The 18,543-nt window shown below is 35.7% G+C and overlaps 1 protein-coding gene across 5 annotated transcripts in view; it reads left to right on the top strand.

Moving 5' to 3' along the window:
- Positions 1-18,543, top strand: part of LOC124407212 — an 84,097-nt gene that overhangs the window by 63,821 nt on the left and 1,733 nt on the right. For 2 of the 5 annotated variants that reach the window (XM_046883102.1, XM_046883105.1), the window contains exons 7-10: positions 1,172-1,392; positions 5,181-5,358; positions 11,199-11,447; positions 17,381-17,596. In XM_046883102.1, coding sequence (XP_046739058.1) covers positions 1,172-1,392; positions 5,181-5,358; positions 11,199-11,447; positions 17,381-17,596 — 864 coding nt within the window. Of the gene's footprint in view, positions 1-1,171; positions 1,393-5,180; positions 5,359-11,198; positions 11,448-17,380; positions 17,610-18,543 lie in introns of all 5 variants that reach the window. The other 3 variants (XM_046883106.1, XM_046883104.1, XM_046883103.1) reach the window with 2 other exon arrangements.

Genomic DNA, 18,543 nt, shown 5'->3' with positions numbered 1-18,543 from the left:
CCGTCATTTTATTCTCGGGTGAAGCTGAATATTGTACAAGAAATGGCGAAGTGGCTTGAACGGAATAAATTGACTTCTGAAGTATTCATTTTGTGTAAAGAGAGAAACGCCTTTACTGGTCTCCCTTTCTCGGGTTTAACGAAATACCTATTTTCTTTACGTTGGAGATTCAAAGGGAATGTAACTGCAGTTAACTTTACTACACAGAGATTTGCGATGTTCACGGGTCATATATTTTCGTTATCTGTCCTAACATTAATTAAGACGTGTTATAATATATTATAGTTTTGAAATGAAAGTTTGTTGCATGTTTACATTTGAAATGATAAATCAAGGTCTTACGATACAGACCGATATAGATTACACATTTGTCATCTGATCCTATTTGCCCTTCTCACAGTCAAATCCGCTTGACTGAGTGACTGCGGCAATCGCGTTGCGAACTAGTTTTATAACGTTCATGTGTGTTTCGTTGGACCCGATGACGCGTGTCCGAAACTCAGATATAGGAAATACCTCAGAACTTTATTGGGGTAGATTAATTTAATTAATTTAATTAACCCTGACCCAGTTCTTTCCACTCCAACTATATTGAATTAAACCCACGGAACTATTACTTCGTGGATACACGTAGGAATGTAAAAATCGAAGCCACGTCATCTCCTAATCATTGAAACGATGCTAAGTATATGTATACTGTGCAATCTCAGGAACCTAAATCTCCAAGCGCGCATGCGCCAAGTTTGTCGTCTGTTCTGACAGGCTGGCCAACTCAGTTTAATTAAACCGCGGCAAAAACTGTCAATACGAACAAGATTTTCGAGGTTATATTGAGCTAAATGCTGATCTGACAGATTTTGGCTACCCGGAATGCTCAACGCAACGTAACCTCGAGACGCCGGCTAATTTTGATAGCTATAAGCATTTTGTAAACCTGACAAGCAGACGAAAAACTGCGCAAATCAGTTAATCAAATCTACGAATGAAATCATACGATTTGGCGTGTGCGCATTTGAGTGTTCGTCTTCCTGAGTCTGTCACAATGGATTTTGATCGAGAGTTAATTTCGTTCGAATGCCCAAAGTATGCATAACTATAACAGTATAAATTATCCTCTAAAAAAATCTTGATTCCGGAAAACTATCAAGACATCTTATTTTCTGTCGAACAGGCCCACTTTTGAGTCCAAGTCCCACGCCACCAGTATTTTCAAGATGGAGCACAAGTCTGCTGAACAGTGCGGGCAGTTCTCCAGCGAGTTCTGCGAGGTCGTCGTTCAATCACCGGCAGCCTTACCTCGGCTGGAGGTCACAGGAACGACTTTCGAACCCTCGGACCCCGGCGGAACGACTTGCCCAAGGAATACTGCCCAACGTGCCACCTACGTCTAAGGTCTGTATCATTATACGCTGCACATCATCGAATCATTTTTGGCTCTTACAATCAGACAAAGACCGGTATTCCTTTTTTCTCCTCTCACCACACTTAACACACATTGTCATTCCTGCCCTAAGGTGCGTTTGCTTTGTGATTATGACAATATTTTTTTACTATTTTCTTGTAATAGTCAGTTTGAACAGCTTGGATTTGAATTTTTTTGTCCTAACATATCCGAACCAGTGTTAATACCTTTGTTGAAGAACCTGGGAGACTTTTAAGTCGGTATTCGTATAATTCAAATTTTTTCTTCTTTACTACGCGGTATTATTACCTATACGCTGCTCGTTTTCCCGCCCGTAAAAAGAAATATGTTTAAAGAAATTCATCAAGATTAAAATATGCCAGTTATAGGTAGTCAAGTAATGAAATTTCATATAAATTTGTTGACTACTATGGAATGAGTATTACTAGAATCCTTCCTTTTAAGGTGTAACACCACTCTAGCGGCTGAAAAAAGGCCTAACTTTGACGATTTATTTTGGAAGTATGGAAAAAGGAATAAGATTTCTTTTCAGAGGGCTTATTTAACATATATTGAAGTATGAAAGAAATCTTTTTCATTATCATTCTGATGCAAAATGGCGTCGATAAAGCCAAGCTTATCTTATCGAATCGCTTTTTTTAAAACTCATTAACGGGAGGACGGACTTCTCGTGAAGTATAAGACCTGAAACAAATAACAAAAAATTTTTATAATCTATATACTATTGCCTATAAAAGTGCGAAGAGGTTTTTTTTTTAATGAAATATTGTACAAATGGTGCACTTTTAAAGAAATGTATCAATTTTTGACCAAAAAACAAGCAGTAAATTGCTTGTAAAAAAAGTCTACACTGAATAAGAAAACGGCTACATAATTTTATAGAGAATGTAATTGTGAAGCTATGGTTGAAATTTCAAATCAATCCATGCAACGGTATTCAAGTAATCTGTCCTCCCAGTTTGAAAAAATTGGTTCGAGAAAAATGCTCCGAGGCACTATGGCAAAATCAAGAATCGAACCTTCTAAAAAAAATTTGTCACTATAAGACCAAATGGATATTGCTTTCATGACCCTAAAGTATCGTTTAATTGTAATCCAAAAAAAAGCGAATTTTCAAAAATCCTAGAATGGTGTTACTCCATAATTCAGCACCGTATTAGATTTCCACCCCTTTAAAACGACTTTACTTTGAGATGCACTAAAATTCAATAATTCCCGCGGTTGAAATATTTTAATTCCTCTTATAGCGAGGGTACGTATAAAGTGAGTTGCTCAATTCCTGAATTTTTTAAACAAACACGGCAAGTAGGTCAAGCAGATCGTTTCATTCTCGTAGAGTGGTTGCCGAGGCGAAGGAGAGGAAAAAGGGCAGCGGGGAAATAATACAGAACATAAAATTTCAACACACGAAGTGAATTCTTAACGACTGCTGGCCGGTCGTCTGCTAAAAAATAATGCGTACGCACTACCATCTGACAGCAGCCGTTTGCCAGAGCGACCAACTGTATCTAAACTAAAAAATTTCGACTTTTGTAAATTGAGCACACAACTGCTACCAGCAATTGTAAAATTTTTTGAGGTTATGTACACCGCGGCGAACTATCGTCTAAATTTATGACGGTTGGTCACCCTGGCAAAGAGCGCTTCTCAAATTGTAGCGCGTGCGCATTAAATTTTAACAGACTGTGGAGCATGCGGTCGTTAGAAATTCACTCTGTACACCCTGAGGCTGCAGCGAACGACTGGCTGACGTGAGCAGGTATATACGTACAAAGTTTGCCAGTAAAATGGATATACAGACACGAATTCAAAGATATCATGCCAAACGGCTATATTATTTTATTTCTCAATAGAAACGCGCGTCAAATCCTCCGTCAGAACAGTTCTCGATCTTCCGCGTCCTCGTCCTCTTATTCTCGCACGTCCCGACAAATCTCTCTCATACGTATTTTTAATCCGTGCAGACGCTACGTAAATGCGAAGAATTATTTTTAGCTCGACTCGACTCGTCCGCAAACGTACTTCTGATTTTCTGAGACGTTGTCGATCCATTCATGCTTATATTGTCACGAATAGGGTGAGCTTTGCAAACCTTGAAAGTAGGCGTGCCCTACATTAGTCTATCCAAAATACCACCCTTGTAGCGAATTTGGGCAAGTGTGATCAAGGTGAAACGACGCGATGACGTTACAACAGAAATTATTGTGATTCAACACTTGTTTATAATAGTGAATAGTTACAATAACTTTTAGCAATTGTCTTTGTAAATTATATCTGATTTCGAGGTTTCATAAGTTCTCACCCTGTGTGTATGAGTTTCGGTTATCGAATAACTTTGAAGAAAGAAGCCTTTGGTGTAAAATTTCGATCGAAAATTACTTGAACTATTCGCGTTTGTTTGTTTTTTGAAATACAAATTTTTTCTTAGCACTCATTAGTACTTACACATCGGGATGGTACATAAACATATGTATATTATACATTGATTGTAAAAAGCATTAGATTATTATTAAAAAGATATTTCGAAAATGGCATTAATTATTAAAAAATATTATTTCGACCATTGTAATAATCGCTTATTGTTGACGAATAAACACCAGTAATAATGATACGTAATACAAATCAATATTGCTGTTGTATTCGTGCATATGTAAACGAAGTTTTAAAAAATTTCTAGGTCGGGCGAACGTTTTTATATGCGCATGAGAATAATAAAGCACCTAATTTATCGAATTTGCCACATACAAGAACTTTATACGGGTTATTATGTTAATCGTTTCATTATTCGCTCATGCTGCCAACAGCTTGTTATCAACTCTTTCAAATTGTATGATATTTGCATTACACTCTGTGTTTATCTTACATCTACATAATATGAATTTATCAGGTGAACAATTCCGGCAAAACAATATGTCACACACAACAAAAGTATCACGACATAAAGGATGAAAAATTGCGAAACAATGCCCAGTCAGTATGAAAAAACGATAGAAACAACGGAGAGAACTCAGTTATTAACATCTTTTCAAACATCATACTATATGGTCGTTTAATTTAATGAAACACTACATCAAATATTCAATTTCAAAAAATCATAGCTTATTTTGTTTGTAATTAGACGGCTCAAATTTGAATTCCTATTATAGGTCTGATGTTCACTGTAAAACAACTTATATAAAGTTATTGCATGTTGGACCAAACTTGCGAATTTTACTACAAAAAGTGAACGCTAATATAAGCCGTCTTGGATTATTAATAACTGAACTTGTTCCATAAAAATTCACGGATTTCCTTTTTTGTTTACATACCAAGGTTAAATTCTCTCACTCAATTTTTTTTTTTGCCAAACTTTTTTCAATAGATCGTGCATCAGATACATCCTTAATATGTGATATTTGTTGATGAAAATATTTTAGTCACTGGAACCGGGGATAATTATTTCAATCGTATAAAATATTTAAAAAATAAATTTAATTCATTCGTTTTATACCCGCGGTTTTCAGCCTTCAGTTAATAATGTAGTTTATATTCACACGAATTCCGAATTTCGTTTACTTGTAAGATCCGATATTTTAATTTTATTTAAAAAAGTAAGAAATCTTACATCCGATATAATTCATCCAAGCCTGCATTTTAAGAGCCACCCTTTTAAGAATCACACACATACATAAGTGAAGCCGTTTGAAAAAATAAAATAAACAAATAAATAAATAAACAAATAAATCGAACATTGGGTTGTGTTATTGACAAACTACAGAAACAAACAACGAGCTTTGGACCAGCGCAACAACTCGAGGTGAGGAATTCGATAAAAGAAGTGACGTCGGCAATAGTACACTATGTCCAAAGCGGGCAGGAAGTGAACGGTGGTCGTCTTTCCCCGCGACCCGACAATTGGGAAGGCAGGGGTGGCGCGAGGTCGACAAGCCCCAGAGGTGAGCACTAATTCACCCCCGAAACCATCCCAACAGACCAATATTCAATGCGTAAACAAGGTAAATTTTCGTTGTTTCTTTATCCTACGATTATACAATATTTACTGTCGGCCCGACGGGCCAGTCTACCGCTGATTTATCATGACCATGATGATGATGATGATGATGATGATGATGATGATGATGATGATGATGATGATGATGATGATGGTGCTGATAATACTGCTGCTGCTGTTGCTCCTGCTGTTTTCACTACTACTGATGCACTTTCAACCACTTCCGCTATCACTAACAACGATTTTCCTCCTTCATCTACTGATTTCATTGAGGTATCTCACTCTCAATGGTGCTTCAAACCACAACAACAACAACAACAAGAACGCTTTCGTTGCATGCGTGCACGTGCACTTAACATCAAGGAGTTTATACCTATAGGTATTCGTATTCAAGAATCGGTACAGTGAGAAACATTCCATTGTTTATGGTTACTGGACAATTCCAATAAAAATGGTATCGTTACAATGACGGTTTAAGGATTGTTGGATTTACCAGAAAATATCATACAACTCACTATTTAAGAGTGATTAGCATTTCGATACTTCATTTTCTGGCTATTACAATTGTAAATCTATGGTTTTTTTTTTTTTGGCTAAAATTTTTTTTCAGTCAAGTATGGCTTCGAAATTAAATTATCGTTCCGTCAATATAAAATCATCGCAATAGCTACAAGAGTATATAAACGTAGTACGATTGACCGAGATAAAAACAAATAAAAAAAATAGTATGACATACTAGATTTCGTACGGTTATAGCTACAAAACTAATTTGGATTTTGTATCCAGAACTGCTATGTAAAAAATCAGTTACGGTAAAAATGGAAATACACTCCGCGCGTTTCCTTCGTTTCTAAGTGAATTTCAAGAACAGTATGTCCCCATTCAAACGGAGACTTTGGCTTGGATTTAACTTCGCAGAGCAGCCGAGCTTATGAGAGGTCGCGCAGCAAAATAAAGAGAGAGACAAACGAAGCAGAGAGACGTAGGGAATAGCGCTGTCAGACTGTACTTAAGGATTGTATCATGACCAAAACTAGAATTATTTTTCGGTCTGCATCGAATTGACCGAAATCTCTCTCTTTTTTAATCATCTCAATTATGCCGAGCAGCATAAACTGATTCGTTCAGAAAGCGTCAAGGCGCCGAATCTCTGGAACGTTTTTGAACCTAAAATTTTTTTAAATATTAAATATCGCAATAAACAATTCCGATTCGATAAAAAAAAAAATTCTTGTTACCCTGTTTCGCCAGAACTACGGCATCGATTTTTCAAATGATTTCGCAAGTTTCCACGATTTCTTACTGTTGGGTATCGAAATTAATGTTTATTCAAACCCGTGAGATTTATTCACATCAGTATCGTTATCCTTAATTTGTTTAACGTCCAACTGGAGCATTGATTTCCAAACTGAAAAAAATTATTAACAAGGAATAACCTTGAGAGCGAACTAAATTTGCCGACGTTTATAATTGATCTTAATCTGATTTGGCATTTGATTTTATTTATAGCGAATGACCGTTGGCAGAGAGATTGAGAGCGAAACGACGCGTTGCATTGTACGTGCACACAATGATTAATCGTTTGATTGTCGTGTGGCGTGACATCGCAGGTCTTCTCTGTATGATACAGCTGCAGCATGCCAATTGTATTATTCGTCGAGATCACGTTGCTCTCCGCGCATCCCCGTTATTATTACGTCTTCTTGAGTCACAGGATCCGGCTATTGCAATTCATATTATAGGTTACACGCATTTTGTATTTTGATACCAGCCCTAAACCGGGAATTATTTCTCCTAAACTGGGTCTGCCGTGTGTAATAAGATTCTTTTACATTCACATCCTAGATTTGAAACGATTTGAAAAGATGTTTACCCTTGTTTCTTTTTCAAGGAATTCATATATAAGTAGTTAACTGCGATCTAGCAATGTTGGAAAAGCTTTTTTTCCATAAACTCGAAAATATACAAATTCTCTGTCTGAGGAAATACTTGACTTTGGGAAGTTGATTTCTTAATTATTTATTAAATGAATAATTTTTAATCAAATTTAATCAATAATTTAGTCAAATTAAAAAGTTTTCTTGCTCAGTGAAAATGACCTCGAACAAAATAAAAAACAATACCCTTCATTTAAAAAAATTTAGGCCAAAAATCTTACCCCCGCAAGTCTACCAATGTACAAATTTGAAAAAATATGTCCGAAGCTAAACCGGTGAAAAGGTGAATTCGAACTGTATTAGAATGTCCATGATTGAAGACATATACATAATAACAAATGAAAGTCACATTTCTCGCTGTCTCTGCGGTAGATGAAATTTAAGTCTATGAATGGAAAACGCAAGTGTAAATTAAGAAGGCTGAGCAACACTGTGAAAGGTTTAATCTGTTAACGAGGACAACTAGCTGGCTGGACGGCTACTAAAACGGTTTTAAATGGCGCAGCCCCCTAACCGAGTCAACGAGACAATAGAAATACTTAATTTCGTTCTCTGCAGATACCGATTATAATCTCACCAAAGTCAACTCTCGAGTCTCTCGAGTTCCTTGATCCCCTGAGACTTGGACTAAGTAATTATTCCTCAGGTCAGGGGCCAACTGATTCCGGCTAACAAGGCCCCCTTGTGTATAACTTAATTCTGGAAATCTATACCTACCTATGTATTTCGTGCGTTTATGTAACTCGCTCCAGAACCCGAACTTGTTTTACTTATCAAGAAACTATAAGAAAGTCGAATCGAACGGGTTAGGTACGAATAAACTTTTCCGCATTGCAAGATCGTAAACATCCGACACAAAATTCTTTAGCTGGCAAACTTTAATTCGAAATAGTTATAGCAATGGTATTTGATTCTATTTTATTACCATCGTGCGTCTCCTTGGCTATTAAAGTATTATTACAATTAGATAACAAGCTATACTATGATTCCGAAGTGCGTGAACCAACAGCAAAACGACGACATTTTTTACACCGTCCGTTAAGAGCGTTTTATATTACAAATCTCTCCTCGTATTTCGAACCATCTGTCTGGCGATTTTAGGTGAAAAAGAGGTGAATATTTCCAATATATACAATTTATATTTCTCATCGTCTGTTGAAAAATTTATTGGAATGGATCAGCCGTTACAAATTATCGGCAGGTGCCTGCAGTGAGTAAAGATGTTACGTATCGCACGAGAGCGAGAACATATTTGAGGCACGATTCAAAAAGAGCTAAAGCTCGCGGATCTATTTCGGTACGTGGCATTGTGACGACTGAAAATAAGTCACCCTGAGATTCAAAGTCTCGGTCCGAGGTCACGGGGTAGCAAATTTGACATTATACTCTTAACATGCTCGTTTCTTTTGAACAGATCTAATTTTGTACCACTTGAACTTTGTACCTTCGCTTTTGATTATGCGACATAAAATACATATAAATCAAATTTTCCATGCAATCCGCGCATTGCAGTTTGGTTTTAGGTTCAACACAGGGATTTTTTTTATCGTCCATTTTCTCGTGTACATTAATTATTTACAAATTACGCTATTTACACGTTTACCTCGCACGTGCGCGATTGGAAAGACACATAAAAACCATTTCATACAATACGAGTATACATGTGCACAAAAGCGTATCATATTGGATAATCACATTTTCACTGGAACGCTTTGTTATTAGATATTATTACTCACCTTTACTCTACCTAAATGTACGTTCAGTTACTAATGCTATTCTAATCACGTCTCACACATACAATTTTCTTTCAGAATCTACGACGCAGTTGTGTTCATTAAAAATTCGCTTAAATTGCTTATAAAGACTTGTTGTACACCTCGAAACCGCGGGGATGCAAAACTCCTATACCGCTGATGCGTTGAGAGTAAAACTTGGGCAGTTAATGCCTTATTTTAGCAAAAAGTGGAGCGTCTTTTTACTTTTTCAAAATTTGGAAAAAAATTTTACAGATTGGTTACCACCCACAGAAATTAACCAAATTTTCACAGTTGCACTGAAAGGCTCGAACTATCCGGTACGATGCCACTCGGCGGTGACGAAACACACATTTTGAGCGCAGTCCCATGAGATTTGATGGTGAAATGACGAAATGGTAGCTGATCTGGCTTTCGATTACGAAGTACACGGAAAGCTCATTTTGCGACATTTGTTACCGACATTACGCGAATGCTAGTAATGTATGCGTGTAATGTCGGTAAAAAATTATCGACATGCATGAAAGGTCGATAACAAATGTCGCCAAAATGAGATTTCGGTGTACTTCGTAATCGAAAACCAGATCAGCTGCCATTTCGTCATTTCACTATCAAATCTCATGGAACTGGGCTCAAAATGTGTGTTACATCACCGCTGAGTGGCATCATAACGGATAGTTCGATCCATCCCGTGCAACTGTGAAAATTTGGTCAATTTCTGTAGGTGGTAACCAATCTGTAAATTTTTTTCAATATTTTGAAAAAGTCAAAAGACGCTTCACTTTTTGCCAAAAGAAGGCATTAATTGCCCAAGTTTCACTCTGATCGCTTGAGCGGTTTAGGAGTTTTGCATCCCCGCGTTTTCGAGGTGTACAACGCGTCTTTATAAGCACCTCAAGAATCTGGGTATTATCCTAATTTTTCGATCATGTAAACATACGTCATCAAGCATTTATCCAAACGACCATTATAAAAATAACATACATGAAAATATATGCACTAATGCTATTTGCTTCTAATACTATACATATATTATTGACATTGTTTCATCTCACATTACTGCATTTTCGTATACAAACTAGCGCTGAGTCTTTGTTCCCCCCCGATACGAATTCATTTTACAGACAATCGAGGTTCTACTGTACATAAAATTCAAATGTGCAGTTTATTGCAGATTTTCAAATCATAATTAGGGGCCATTCAAGTATGAGCTAACGTTAAAACAGAGGTAGGCATCCAGAGAAGCCTTATCGGTACGCATTCCAGGCAAGCTTTAGCTAACGTAGGAAATTCGAAATGCGTACTCAAAGCCAACACGCCTCTTGCTTGAGAATAATTAAAAAAAATTCTTTAAAAGGAGGCGTTAGTAATGCATGAGTTACTCAATAACAATATCCTAGCGAATATAGTGCTTATTACAAGCATTTAATAAGAAAGACAATATATAATGTACTTAATACTCAATGAATAATAAATTCACGTTTTACTGAACATGTTGATGTAAGTTAACAGTTAATAATAATTAATATTTAATAAAGCAGGATTAAATTGATGAGGATGTGACTGCAAATGGCATTTCTACTATTTTCAGGTATAACGAATCGATTTGCCAATAAATTTTTCAGAAAGTATTAGCTAACGTTAAAAAACAGTAGCGGGCAAAACAAGCAAACGTACAAATCTTTATTACTAGGGGCGGGGTGCAAAAAATTGCAAAAAATGTATTAGCTAATACTTGATTGGCCCCTTATATAATGCAATTGTGAATCGACTATCGACACGGTTACCTAATTCATTAATACATATGTAATATAAACAAACACACTGTCATGATGAGGAAACTATGGGAAATTATACATTATATTAGGCGTGCAAATATTTTTCACCTCAAAATACGATTTTATTTTACTGCAGAAAACCAAAAACACAATAAAAATTAATTCGAGTTGTAAAAGTTTTCCCATCACGACGAGATAAACTTTAAACTTAGTCGAAAAATAAATTTCGAATTAGTTTTCGTAACGATATATAAAACATATTTTCATTTCGTTAACTCTGTAAAATACATGAAAATGACACTTGTGGTAATTCAGGGAACGTGAAATTATGTTGGATGGAGAGTTCGTTCGTTGGTATGAGACCGGTGGACTCGCCGAAAACCCCGATCACCCTGACAACGGATGTGGAATGTTGTGCTGTATGCAATTCGACGCTAAACGAACCCTGCACCTGCGTCGACACCGCGGTTTCCGGTCTTTTCTTGGACCTGACACCGAATGATGGTCAGAGGATGTCGCCGTCACCCTCCTCGCATCATCATCACCATCATCCTCACCATCGTGGTGAGTTACTCCTCGCATAGCGAAGTCCGAACGGGCGAGTTTCAATCGATTCGACTACTTTATCAAACCGTTTTCTCTTTTCCGTTGGTATTTTTCTTTTTCGATGGGACTCGATCGTACAGTCAAGAACTCGTGTAACGATGTGGAAAAAATTTGTTGTCCAATTTTGCCGTTTCGTCACGATGCCAATTAATTGTTAATTGTTAATTGTTACGAAAGTTGATTTTTCATCTTCAAGCAGATCTTAATTTTCTCGGCTTAAAATTGAGGCGACGGATGGAAAACGGGGAATGATTAAGTTGAAATTACCTTTTTCAAGCTTTCAAGCAACACGATTTAGTGCAACCAAAATTAGCTTTATTAGATCAGATCTCGTTACTTGTTTCTAAATTAGTACAACAAAGTAAATCCTAGTAAAATCGCACAGTCCGAAGCCTCGAATCTTCACTTTCCTCGAGTTCTTTAAAGTTTTTGTACACATTGAAGCAAAAAATTACTGTATTTTCGCTGCAACTACCTGAAATTATTACTTTGAAGAGTCGTTAAAACAAGGAAACAAGCCGATTAAGTCCAATTTTCTATCCAATTTTTAAATCATCGTAAGAGTATTTAGAAAAATACTTAAATTCCGATTTATGATTTAGAGAAAATACGCAACAAAAACGCGTCTGTAGTAGTTTGTCGGAATTTTAAAAATCCAGAAAGGTCGTCGAACACCAAAAAAACACACGGACCTAAAATTCCTCCTTTTTTTTCCTCCCACCTAAATGGCCTCGTGTCCAGTTTCCCAGCGTTAAAAACTTCGCCTGTATTACTTATACCAACCCATGCAGTGCCACTATGGCTTCTTCTCGTGCAAAACCGACCCCCGACGACTTTCATCCCTTGGCGAGTGAGCAAATCGATATTTCTCGGTGTTACGGCGCCCTGAATCCCTCTACCTGTACCAATACGGGGCGACTGTCGTGTAGGTGATGCGATCAAGACAAATCCGATACTCAAATTGCAAAGATCACCCAATTTCATCAGCTATATATAGAAACGGCCTCCGGTCACAATTGCATCACGTGATTGACACGTTTTACTGCTGCATTTACGACTTTGCAAGGTTTAATTTTATCCAGATAATAGCAGGAACTTCACCTGGGCATCCTGCCTATTTTTCTTCCTTCTTTTTTCCGCGATTTGTTAAAGACGCATGTTATTATTCAGGTCGTATAATTGTACATTACTGTAACCTAATTTATCGTTATTGAGAATTTCTGCTGTTATTCCTTGAATTTTTCCATGTCAGAAGCGCGTATCAATAATTACATCGCGCGTTTATAAAAGCAATATGCTATCGATTTCTATTGATTACCGCCACCGCATTTTTCTTTGGTGCGAGTAGAGTTAATAAACGACTTGATGATAATCTTAATCTTTATAACGTATTTATGTACACATATACATTATAGCCAGTATAATATTAATTAAGTATGGGGAATGGGTTTTATAACTTTCGAAGGAGAAGAAAGATTGTTGTTTTTTTTTTTTGTTTCTTTTTTTCTTCCAATTCGTGCTTCTTCTTTTTTCTAAAATCATATATACCCAAGTCTTTGCCACTTGAAAAAGTTTATCGAAATACAGCTACGTTATACATGTTTACAAATTATAATAATATATATGTATATGTGTTATTAGATACGAATACATCATACGCAAAACATTGAGAAAGGCATGAAATCTAACACTAAAAGCAATATATACAAATTTTAAAGAAAAACAAATTATCTTACATAGATTTTAGTAATCGTAAATAGTGTTTAAATTAATAAAAAAAAATAAAGTAAATAAAAGATTGGCTGTAAATAGGTGCTCGAAATCGTGCAGATTGTTATGCTCATCAGTATAGGATAGGTGCATAAAATATCCTCAATTGTACATAAATATCGTCAAAGGATAAATGAAAATTAAAAAAAAAAAGAAAAAAAAAAGAAACTGTTCAAAAACGCGAAAAAAGATAAGATTTTCAAAGAATATTTATTCTTAACAGCTGAAATTTATATATCGGTCATCATATATATGTATTATATATACTTACCTATAAATATAACGTCTAGATTAACACCAATAATGGAACGAAAAATTACAAATTCGTCATGACAAGTCAAATTAACAGTTAAATTATACATTGAAAGAGAATATAACGGTATTTAAAAACGAAAAAGAACAGTGAGAACGTTATAGAATATAACATGACGTAACGTACACGTTTTTCTATAGTGTATCTTCGTATAATTACTACACTCGACCCGGTTTATTTCACCAGGCCAATGACCCAGTGTTGTCTTTGATGCATCATTGCACGTCATTGCTGCACACAAATAGTGGTTTTATTAAATTTTTTTTCATCTTCTTTCTCCTCCATTGTCCTATCGAACGTAACGCGAGACGATTATCGAGGACGCCCATCATCGTGCACACGATGAAATTGACCCAAAACACTTATCAAATCGACCATTAAAATTTCAGTCCATTGGCGTTGCAATCCGTGTAAAATTTGATTTACTATATTTCGCTCTAAATAATAGAGACCAGACATAGAGTGATGAAAAATAAAAAAAATTAAATAATATTTAATAAAACTTTGATAAGAACGAGGAAAAGGATTGAAAGAAATTTGAGAAACTCTACCATCGACACTGTCATTCCATATGTAAATTATTTTCGGGTTTTTTTAAACGTTTTACACGATATTGCACTCTCAGGTTATACAATAACTGTTGCTCATTACTTATCGACCGATAAACCTGTACATTTGACAAATTCCCTACTTCTTGTTCTTTCTTTTGACGATTCAATGTCATTCACGAAAGATGATGATCGTGTTTTAGGTATACATACATATAACTACTTCTTTTGTTGTATAATCTTATTTAGTATTTCATAGATTGTGTTTTATGTACGTTTAGACTGTAAAATTTCTCCGCTAATATCTTGACGTATACATGTAATATTATACATATTATTACACACTGACCTTATTACTGTGTTGCAGATATGTTATTAAATGATAGGTATATATTATTTTAATTTTGGCTCATTAGTTTTGAAACTTATATACCTATACACATACCTTCGTATGTATCGTTCAAAAGATATATATACATATACATACATATATATATATAGGTACGCGCGCATAGAATAATATTGACCTTTTAATTTATTCTACACACAAATAACATATCAATCCAATTTCATCTGCCAATTTCAAATACGGATAATTCTTCATCCTTTTTTCTCAACTAAACGCACTTCAGTTTCAAAACTAATTTGCAACTTTTAAGTATTCTGTACTTATTGTCAGATATTCATTTATCATTTTCTGTAGATGTTATACCTTTAAAAATAAATTATTGTTTGTATTCTGCGATGTTTCATTTATTGTTTTATTGTTTTGTCCTATTTTGTTCTCCCACATGTATGTTGTATGATTTTTTTAGTTTAGCACACACGGTAAGTGGCCTTTTATATTTACTTTTCTTACTTATTACGTTTGCAGAACGTTTGTACTTACTTGTTTATTTTGTTTTATTTCTTTACTTTCATTTTTGTTTTCTTGACACATCTGTATAAATCACACAACTTTAATGTGGAAAGACATTACACACCCAACGAGTCAAAGCTATTATTCGCGTGTAGTTATTATCGTTTTGGGCGTCGTGGTTACAAAACGTGAATATTTATTCAGTCGTAAAAACAGTCTGAATCATCATGATGAACTTGATCATGTGTAATGTTTATTTGGTACCTAATACACAGGTGGGGTAATCGAACGCGACATTTATCCTTGAATTTATTGTATTATTATTCCTTACTAGGAGAAAATAAAAACTCGGAGTGGCGACGTTTTTTCTCAAATACAATTCCCTGAATTTTCCCTGACTTTTCCTGTCAAAAAATTCAGATTTCCTTGACATTTTCCCAAGAAACTTGAGTAATGTTGGGCAGCTTTTACGACCAAAAGCTCTAGAAGTTGTGTACTTTAAATATACAAATTTGGAACTAAAAACACATAGCATTGCTTTCTTTCACATAAATAATTAGCCATTGAAAAGTACAATTTGCGAAAGTTAGCTTAACTGAATTTACGAAGCATAGCTGAAGTTTGAAAACCCTTAATAAGAAAAGTCCGTTTTTCCCTATGGGTCGTCATAATTCCCTAACTTTTTAGTGACTTTTCCCGATGAACGAAATTCCCTGAGTATTCCTGATGTTTTCGCGGTCTGTCGCCACTCTGGAAACGTGTCGCCCCAGTAGATCGTTTATTTCCATGCAGCTACAAGGAGATTTTATCGGATCTAGTCATCCTTTATCAGTCGTCGTGTAAAAGCAATCGCAGCGTACTCATTTGCGGAATTCGAAGGTATAGCTAAAGCAACCAATTAAGCCTGCGAATAGAAAATACAATAAGAAAGTTTATGAATGGCGCAAATTATGTATCTACAAAATTGTTCGACAACAATTTGCTTTTGGACAATTTTACCACTTATTATAGATAAGAGATCGTCTGAAAAAATTCCGATTTTACTGCAATTTCCATGTGTTATCAGATATACCAAGTAAATCGAAATCCCCCAAATTTTAGACCCCCTTGCAGACCTAACCATTTACGAGAAACACTTAGGCTCATTTTGTCATCAAATTTTTAACAATTGCAACCGACATCGGAAAGAAAATACTGTCCGTAGTACTTTTTCTACAAATTTTCTGAAAATTCTAATCTTTCGAAATTTGAGATCCAGCAACAGTCATAAAAGCGGTAAAAAAAATTATGTGTACGGTTCCATCATAAATTTGGGTCTTTTTCCGTGCGGATTTCAGGTTTTTCAATTCCAAAAATGATGACTGATTATGAGTTGAAAATGTGGTAAAACAAGAAATATTTTTTTAGGCTGTTTCTGGAAACCTATCTAAAAATGAACTTCTCATTTTTAAAAAGAAGATTTTCCCACAAAAGATAGAACCGGTCATCTTTAACTTTTTTCCCGACGCCAGCAAGTGCTAAAATCGCAAAAAAATCAACGTAAAAATGAATCAATGATAAGTTTCTCGTAAACGGTTAGGCCTGTAAATCTAAAATTTGGGGATTGTTCATATCTTGGTACACTTGATAAAATCATATGTATGAAAATTTCGACCCCTTATTGCTTGCACCTATAATAATTAACGAATTGCTATTTTATATAAATTAAAACTAAAGAATAAAGGTCAACGCACACTGCTGCAGATCCAATCCGATGTGTCCGAACGAAACAGGTTCGACTGGATGCGCACTTTCGGTGTAAAACAGTAAGTAATAAGATCGTTAGAAGCAAAACGATATAGTTCATTTCGCTATAACTCTAACTTGTATGAGACCAAAGATTTTTTTTCAAATTATATTCGCAGCTGATCCCAATAATCAAAGATGAATCGGTCAATCATACCATTTCTGAAGTTTTCACTTTGAAAATGATAAAAAGAATTTCAATCATGCCAACATGAATTCTCTGCGATGCCCATCAATCTGAAATGTTCAAAAACGAGATTCACCAATTCGTCTTCGACTGTTGGAATCCGCTGCGAATATTAATCGTAAGAAATCTTTGGTCTCATACAAGTGAGAGTTATAGCGGACTGATCTACGTGCGTTTCACTAAAAGTGCGCAGCCGATCGATCCGTTCTATTTCGTTTGAAGCGGATCGGATCAGCAACAGTTGGCTTTAAATCGATTTCAATTCTCTTCATCATTGATATTGTAATTTACTGTAAGATTGAAAGGCGTAAATTGAGTGTGGAGAAAAGATGAACTAAATAAATAACCGACTGAGCTATAAAAGCTGAACGGATTTCTAATAACGAATATTCGTTGGGGGGATGGTGGGTGATTTTTGAAAACTGCTAGGATCAGGATCAGGGCATAGTGAGACGGAGGAGGCTATGGCGGCGGCAGCTCTTTTGCGGAACAAACCAAGCCCAGGGTCGACCACCCTGGAGGACGTCCTCGACTCCCTCCTCGGCCTGCCCCCCGCCTCTCGCACCCCAAGCCCCGGCCCTGGTCCCACCCGCCGATCCACCGCTGCCGGGAAGAGCTGCAGCACCCTTCGCCAAGACCTCCAAGGTAGGAGGACTATGTAAGTTTTGTTCAATTTGACAACCGTCATTGTATCATAAATCATTGAAAGAAATCTCATGAGTTTAACACCGATGAACGGCGATGATGATGAAAGGTTATATGGTTATTATTTCAAATTTGTTTCACACGTTGTCCATATTCGATGGAAAACCGCGTTATCAATCTTTCAAGATGTATCTTGTGGTCAAAAACTACTCTCTGGTCAAAAAAGGTACGATGAAAGAATATGGTGAAATTGAGTTAGTTTTTGAAGGTGCAATCACGAAGTGAATCGAGTTGAATTTGATTCGGGGCGTGCCGTATTTGGCACATTGGAAAAACGACTATTTTCTTAATAAACTCGTGGATTTCAAATGAATCAAGGAATTCTTAAGCATGACCAAACAACTTCTACAACCAGTAATGCATTAAGAAGTTACTTTATTCAGGTACAAACATTGATAATCCGAATTTATCAAAACTAACTTTTTTCACATATTCTAACTCGGGGAGATACTTTGGTATTGAAAAAAAATAAGTCCTTCTTCAATTGAAGTAGATAGTTGAAAAAATCGGTTAAAATCATTCCTCTCAAATATAAGACGAAAGAAAAAAAAATATGAAGTTGGAGTAGCCGAGTTTGGTCATCAACGTTAGAAACATCACGTTGCCTTGTTATGTTTTTATAGTAAATTTGTCCAGTTTATTTTTGTTTCTTCTTTTTTTTTAATTTTTACGATGATGAAAGCTCTATAAATCTGTTTTTTTTTTTTGTTTATATTCCGTTTCTCCACGGTTAACATAAAAATCGAAAGTTTCAATACACAAGAGTATACAAAACCTTCATCAATAATAGTGTGATCTGGCTGAAATTGCAGATAGGATGTTGATCCAACCAAATTCAACTCTGTTAACTCGATTGTTAATTGATCGTTCTAAACCGTTTTCTCATA

Source organism: Diprion similis, chromosome 6 (assembly GCF_021155765.1).
Source record: "Diprion similis isolate iyDipSimi1 chromosome 6, iyDipSimi1.1, whole genome shotgun sequence".
In the NCBI taxonomy this organism is placed as follows: Eukaryota; Metazoa; Arthropoda; class Insecta; order Hymenoptera; family Diprionidae; genus Diprion; species Diprion similis.
Note: the sequence above shows the minus strand (reverse complement) of the source record. Positions and strands in the feature narration are given on the sequence as shown.